This window comes from Mandrillus leucophaeus, unplaced genomic scaffold (genome assembly GCF_000951045.1).
Source record: "Mandrillus leucophaeus isolate KB7577 unplaced genomic scaffold, Mleu.le_1.0 Scaffold284, whole genome shotgun sequence".
Lineage (NCBI taxonomy): Eukaryota > Metazoa > Chordata > Mammalia > Primates > Cercopithecidae > Mandrillus > Mandrillus leucophaeus.
In genome coordinates, this window is record NW_012102965.1 from 1,318,299 (window position 1) to 1,326,250 (window position 7,952).

Genomic DNA, 7,952 nt, shown 5'->3' on the forward strand with positions numbered 1-7,952 from the left:
AAAAAAAAAAAAAAAAAAAAACCCAAACAGTAGGAAAAAAGAGACAAACACATACTCCACTTCTGACATAACTAGGAGATACTGTAACTATTACCTGAAATACAATGTATAAAGACAAAAAGCTAATGGTAGAATGGTAAATGCCTTAGCATAATGGGAGAGATAATAACAAACAATCCTCTTTACCCTGCAATACCCCCAGAAAAGCTCAGAAATCCGAGGGTGCTAGGAAATAGAGCAGAATACCCATAAACACACACTCCTAAGGGAACAGGAGGTATGGTCCTCAGCAAAAGTGAATCAGAGTGGCTCCAAGATGAGGGGTATCGCTCACAGAAAAGAGAAGTGAAATGCTGGTACGAAAACAGGGAGACTAGGTAAAAACTTACTAAATGAATGACAAGACTTGTAGCTTTCTTCCCCTATGAAGCACTAGAACCCTGTCATATAAACTCATTACCTCTGCCAAGCCCTTCACTATGGACTGAATCATGCCTCCCCAAAATCTGTATGTTGAAGCCTTAATGCCTGATGTGACTGTATCTGAAAATAAGGCTTTTAGGAGGTAACTAAGATTAAATGAGTTCAGAGGGCACAGTCCTAATCCAATAAAATTGGTAGCTTTATAAAGAGAAAAGGAAGAGATTTTTCTTTCCATTATAGGAAAAGTCATGTGAGCACACAGGAAGGCAGCAGTTATCTACAGACCAGGAAAAGAGCCCTAACCAGAACCTGACCACGATGGTATGCTGACCTCAGGCTTCCAGCCACCAGAATTATAAAAAATTAATTTCTGCTAAGTCACCCATTCTATGGTATTTTATTATAGCAACCCGAGTGACTAAGACACCCCTCCTCTCTCCATCATTCCACTCACACAGAGACAGGAAAATTAAAGGACCTCTATCTGAAGAAACTGAAAGCCTTCTTACCCAGCATCCAGAGAAAAGAAATGAAGATTAAAAACACGGCAGTCCATTAGTCATTAACCTTGCTCATGATCACAAAGATCTGAACAAAACCTCCAACTAAAAGAAAGCGACCAAAACAAACAAATAAGAACCAAAAATAATAGGAAGAACAGAAGAACACCTCAAAGAAGCTGTCATTAATATCCTTGAAGAGGAAACAGAAAATGCTGCACCCATGAAAGAGGAACAAAATACCATAATACTGAAACAAAGGACAAGAGCTCTTAAAAATTCTTATTAAAAGCTTAAACTTTTCCTGGCGTGGTGGCTCACACCTGTAATCCCAGCACTTTGGGAGGCCAAGGCAGGCAGATCATGAGGCCAGGAGTTGGAGACCAGTCTGGCCAACACAGTGAAACCCTGTTTCTACTAAAAAATACAAAAAATTAGCTGGGTATGGTGGTGTGCGCCTGTAGTCCCAGCTACTCGGGAGACTGAGGCAGGAGAATCACACAAACCTGGGAGGCAGAGGTTGCAATGAGCCAAGATTGCACCATCGCACCCCAGCCCGGGCAACAGTGCAAGACCATCTCAAAAAAATAAAAGCTAAAACTTTAGAATTCAGTGAAGGCCAGGCACGGTGGCTCACACCTATGATCCCAGCACTTTGGGAGGCCAAGGCAGACAGACCACCTGGGGCCAGGAGTTCAAGACCAGCCTGGTTAACATGGCGGAACCCTGTCTCTACTAAAAATACAAAAAATTAGCCGGGCGTGGTGGCGAATACCTGTAATCCCAGCTACTTGGGAGGCTGAGGCAGGAGAATTGCTTGAATCCAGGAGGCAGAGGCTGCAGTGAGCCAAGATCATGCCATTGCACTCTAGCCTGGGCAACAGAGCAAGACTCTGTCTCAAAAAAAAAAAAAAAGTAAAATTCAGTGAAAGTTCAGAAGGAAGAGTGAGATGTGAAGAAAAACACCAAAGAAAAAAATACATAAATTATAAAATTCAGTGAAAGGATTGAAATCCCCCAGATAGTAGAATAGACAACTTTTTGGAGATCAGACGTCTTAACCTACTTTGGGAACCAGACAATAATGGAATACCACCTTCAAACATTTGAGGGAAAATTATTTCCAATGCAGAAATTTCTCAACTGCCAGTCAAGTAAAAGGGTAATAATGAAATCCAAAATGAAAATCCAAAATGAAGGAAGAAACCAAAAGGAAGGCATGATATTCAGAAAAATAAAGTTCAACAAAAGTTAAAGAAATTCCCAGAATATCACTAAGGAAAGTCCCAAGGTGATAGCTATACAGCAGGCCTAAAGAGGAAACAACCCAGACTAAAAAGCACAGAAGGGATGTCTTGTTTTTTTGGTTTTTTTGAGCCGGAGTCTTGCTCTGTCGCCCAGACTGAAGTGCAGTGATGCCATCTCAGCTCACTGCAACCTCCGCCTCCTGGGTTCAAGCGATGCCTCAGCCTCCCAGGTAGCTGAGACTATAGGCACACACCGCCACGCCCAGCTAACTTTTTGTATTTTTAGTAGAGATGGGGTTTCAGTGTTGCCTAGGCTGGTGTTGAACTCCTGAGCTCAGGCTATCCGCCAGCTTCAGCCTCCCAAAGTGCTAGGATTACAGGCGTGAGCCACCGCGCCCAGCCCCAGAAGGGATGTCTACAGGAACAAATGGAATGGGTAAGTTTATCTGACAGATTTGCCCATGTGGAAAATTGCACTGAGAAGCATTTTATGGAGCTACTGGAGGGTACAGAAAGACTTTGCCAGAGAAAACTAAGCAAACGAATAAAAATGAGACATGAAAAACAAAAGGTTACACAAGAAAATAAAATCATAGTAAATTATTCCTTCGGCAGAAACAAATATTTAGTCATATGATAAAAACTCTGAATATGAATTTAACCTAAAATTGTGCAGTCACAATACTGGAGAGTATAGTTAGAAAAATCTTCAGACACCCATCCCTTTGATATCACTCACATTTATATACCTCAGATTATTTGATTCTAAGAAAAGCTGCTATTTTCATTAAATTCTGCAACTACACTTTCAAGGTAAAAATTCAGTGAAATGCTCTGGTTTCGTCTTGAAATACTTCACAGGCTCATTTTAAGGAAAAAAGTAAGTCAACAAATACAAAGCAAAAGTACTAACAATAGTTAGAAGATCTATACAAATTTTACTGGTTACTGGAGTCAGTGAAGGCACATTGATAGCTAATTAAATATTTGTTGTGTTGTTTGCCATAAAATAATTCTAAATTTTGGATACTCTTGGTATACGTCCATTTTTACTTTCCACACTTACCAATTCTATAATTTATTCAGTCTTACAAGAATATTGATTAACTCTTCAGTAAATTACCTCCATAAGCACTAAAATCAGATTATTTTCTGGTTTTAAAAATCTAGAATGTTGGTTGGGCACGGCAGCTCACACCTATAAACCCAGCACTTTGGGAGGCCAAGGTGGGCGGATCACGAGGTCAGGAGTTTGAGACCAGCCTGGCCAACATGGTGAAACTCTGTCTCTACTAAAAATACAAAAATTAGCCAGGCGTGTTGGCGAGTGCCTATAATTCCAACCACTCTAGAGGCTGAGGCAGGAGAATTTCTTGAATCCAGGAGGTGGAGGTTGCAGTGAGCCATTGCGCCACTGCACTCCAGTCTGGGCAACAAGAGCGAGACTCTGTTTCAAAAAAAAAAAAAAAATCTAAAATGTTTTGCACTTTTCCTTTTTATAAGAAACTTAACTTTTACTTGGTGAGTCAAGCTATCACGCAAGTCAGCTACAGCAATATGATAAGATGGCCTTAGAGATTGTGAGGCATCAAGCCCTGGCGCTAAATGGGCCTATATTAGTATACTTTCATAATTTTCTTGTTCATCATTCTTAACTTTCATATCTGTCAATGATCCTTCCTCTATCAGCATTCACCCATCTTTTAATTAGTTATAGGGTTAAAAAAATTAATAACTATGCTTCAGATTTCAAATAACATTTACTGAATACCCTGCTAGGCCCTTTCATATACATGCTTTCATTTAATCCAAATACGTTCTGTTAGAATGGTCACCAACGTAAAAATAAAGCAGTTCTGACTTAAGACTTTTCAAAAGCCCAACTACAAATAAATACAGGACCTTAACTGTTTAATCAAATTGGGGTGCAGGCTAGGTCTTTCGAGTGTGTGTGGTTCAGGTTTGTTTTGTTGAGGGAGAATCTCTTCCTTGTTTAGGTGTCTTTATAGCTAATGTCTGGTTCTGACTCAGACTGTTCAATCAGCCAGTTGTGGATAATTGAAGGGTTACTGAACTATGCACAGCCAACTTAGAGCAACACTAAAAAGAGGTATATACCTAAACAAACACTTGGTCACCCATTCACCAAGATTTTTACAAAAAGCACAGAGAAATGAGCATTGTATTGCAAATTAGGACTTTCATATTTGCAACTATATCTATAATAAAGGCATATATGTATTCTTGCTATACCACTTGTTAATACCACTATTTAAGAATCTTCTTAATTCGTTAAAACAGAACTTCAATTCAGTTAAATTCAAACTTTAGAAAGATGTAAGTATTCCCCAAGTTACGAGGGAAAAATTTTCACCATTAAATTTACCACCAAGACACTGCAAAGCAATCTTTTTCTCTTTTTCAATAAGAGCATTTCTATCTGAAAAAATGAAAATCTTACAGTAGTGTTAATATCTTGTCACTACTCAAAAAAATCCACATAGGTCATGGGAAAAGATCATTCCCACATCTTAATGTAAAACCTATTACTGTTTATATTCAGGATTAACAATATTAATGTTAACCCTCAAAAGAAGGAGGATTCGAAATGTAATTGAAAAGATTATAAAAATTCCTCTTTAACAGCCATTTCACTTTAAGGACCATTTGTGTACTCCACATTTTAAGTCAGAATTGTTAAAGAATGCTTATTCTCAAATACTCCATTACTCCAAGTATGTAACATTCATATTTACTTCCTCTTTCAGAGAACTTAGAGCAAATGTGCAGTTTACACACCACAAACACTAGTGATGATACCAAGCTGCTTACGGACAGACTTCCAGGCACTTATCCCCTAAATTTTACATATAATTGTTAAAACAAAATAGCTTTAAAATACCAACCACCTAAAATTCCTGAATAAAAGTACCATAAATCCCATCCTCAAAACCATTTTCCTAGAAGCAACACTCCCGGAAGCTGAGAGATCTTTACATTGCACCAGAGTCCCTAATGGCTATGCTTAGATGTCAAAGTTTTGCTACAGGCAAAAAATATCAAGGAAGAAGTGGCACTATTGCTACATGCACATGCAGCATGTTTTAAATTGTGAAAACAATATTATACCAAACAGAAAATTTTTCATGACCTAAGCTACTGTTAGATCAGCAATGCCAAAACTGCTTGACATTTCTTTTTCTAAAAAACAAAAAAAAAGAGTCATTTGACAACACTGTGTAGCAGTGCACATTTATAATGAAGATCATGCGCTTTAAGCTTGCGATCACATAAAGATTTGATTTTCACCTAGTCTGTATGTTGCACTATTGTCAGATCATTATGTATCCGTAGCTCAAGTGGCAGAAACATCTATTTTAAAGAAACACTATCTGAAAAATTATACGACTAGCCTACATTTAAAAACAAAACTGACCCTGTCTGACAAGAACCCTTAAGAATCTGCCTTTTTCTAATGCTCAAAAATTCTGCAGCCGCTTGACCGGTCCAAAAATCGTCAAAGCTCCTGGCTCTTATCATTTGCTGCAGGAAAAAAAGAATATGGCTGAAAATTCTTTCAGAAGGGTGCTATTTCAAACAGGACCACCCAAAACACTTAAGAATACGCAGCGGAGAGTAGGGTGCAGGGAGGGTACCTTACGAAACAGCGCACTTCGGGCCCTGCACGCTACCTCATTTCCCTAATAGGGATGAAAAGCTCAGGCCTCTGGTAGCTTCCAGCTGACGCCAGTGCTCTTTCCACACCCCTTTTTTGACAGGATTATCCGGGGTTGAACGCTGTGTCACAAATACGAATTCCCGCGACCACGTCTAAATGGCCTAACAATCAACCGAGCATCTTTTACAAGACCAAACCCTTCCCCCATCCCGTTCCCTCCATCTCTCTCCCTAGCCAAACACACCTAGGGGAGTCCTCAACATGGATTTTTACAAATCCTGCAGCGCACTAACTGGGAGGAAGAAACGATACAGAAAATAAGAGCGTCGGCCATCCCCTTCTCTGCAACCGAAATTACAGGCTCCATTTCCTATCCCCTTGGGAACTGCAAAATCCTCTGCTGAAAACCGGACGCCTCCCGGCCCGTCCAGGCTGGCGCACGAGGCCGCCGCGCTCCCCCTTCCCGGGCCCCGTGGGCGCCAGTGGGGCGGCGGGGACCCGCGGCACCCTCCCCTCCCCCTCCCCGCACGGCACCCACCTCGGGGCAGCGGCTTCACCTCCCCGTTCTCCTCCCGGGAGGCCCCGCCGGCCTCTCGGGCCCCGCCGAGACCGTGCCTCCTCCTCTCCTTCTCCCGCTTCTCTTTAGGTCTGCGCGACTTAGCGTTAGCCGAGGCAGCGGCGGCGGCGGCGGGCAGAAGGAGATGGTGAGGTTGAGCGTGCAGCAGCGTAGGAGGGACCAGTAGTTTGCGCGGCACCGGCTGAGACAAGGAAGCGGAGGCTGAAGAGGGAACGGCCGTGCCAGCGGAAAAAGAGAAACTGCTCCGAGAAGAGGACGGGGAGGGAGCAGCAGACAGAGGGGCAAAGCTCCAAGACGCGGAGCTGCCATAGCTCTGAGGCGAAGGAGCTGCCGGCGGCTGCAGCTGCCTGCTGTTCCCGCCGCTGCCCCCTTCTCCGTTCACTCTCCGCGGTGCCTTCTTCTCCTCAGTCCGGACCTTCTTGGCGGACAGAGAACCCGGAGGGTCCCGGGAGGAGGGCTGCAGCTTGCCAAACGGTTCTTTCTCCGAGACGGTGGCGGTGGGGGCGGCGGCAGCGACACAGTGCACTGGGCTCGGCGGTTCCGCCATTTTGCGCTTCTGTTGTATTTACTCTCCTCCGCTAGCCGGCGCGGGGCAGGGGGCGGGCCCTCCGCGTGGGCTAGGGAAGGGGCGGAGCGACCGGGCCACCGACCGGGACCTCCATTGGGCGAGTCACGCTGAGAGATCCACCTAAGAGCCAATCAAAGGCACAAACATCAGACGAAGGGGCGGGATCGCCAAAGGGACCCTCTTTGGAGGTCAGAGCTCGGAGGGGTGCGGCTAGTGGCGGAGCGCTCTGCGAGGGGAGGGCTTCCACTGTTGCCAGCGTGAACTCGGGTGCCTGGTGGATATCAGGGAAGAATCCCTGCCCTGGACCCCCAGATCTGTCTTGGCCGAGGTAGCGATCGTCTCTGCTGCCAAGAAGACTTTTAGCTTGTACCACTTTCCCTTCCATTTTTCCTGGGGTACCGCTCACCGTGCATCTGCGCGTTCAGAAAGTTGGATTTCGGGGATGCTCAGTTCAGAAGAGAAAAATTTGCCGGGAATCAAGTCCTTCTTTTTGTTAGTCGGTAGTCGATGATGGGAGGTGTTCAAAATCATTTGATGTGGTGACAAGGTACGTTATTATTGCTAGATCATGTGCTCTAATCCATTGAGGGAGATAACTTCCGGCAACTCTAGAACTTTCGGATTACTTACAAGCTTGAAGGAGAGAGTCTGCCTGGATTTGGAGACTTTTTTGAACTGTCGTGGCTAGACCCTTAACATTTTTTTATTTATTTATTTATTTGGTTTATTTATTGAGACAGAGTTTTGCTCTGTCGTCGAGGCTGGCGTGCAGTGGCGCGATCTCGTCTCACTGCAACCTCCGCCTCCCGGATTCAAGCTATTCTCCTTCCTCAGCCTCCCCAATAACAGGGATTACAGGCGCCCGACATCATGCTCGGCTAATTTTTGTGTTTTTATTAGAAACGGGGTTTTACCATGTTTGCCAGGCTGGACTCGAACTCCTGATCTCAGGTGATCG

At 43.7% G+C, this 7,952-nt stretch overlaps 1 protein-coding gene across 1 annotated transcript in view; it reads right to left on the minus strand.

Annotated features, from left to right (window-relative positions):
• RSBN1L (round spermatid basic protein 1-like) overlaps positions 1-7,226 on the minus strand; it is a 114,136-nt gene extending 106,910 nt beyond the window's left edge. The window contains exon 1 of the mRNA XM_011985454.1: positions 6,388-7,226. Coding sequence (XP_011840844.1) covers positions 6,388-6,973 — 586 coding nt within the window. The 5' untranslated portion in view covers positions 6,974-7,226. The remainder of the gene's footprint in view (positions 1-6,387) is intronic.
• Between the last annotated feature and the right edge of the window lie 726 nt (positions 7,227-7,952).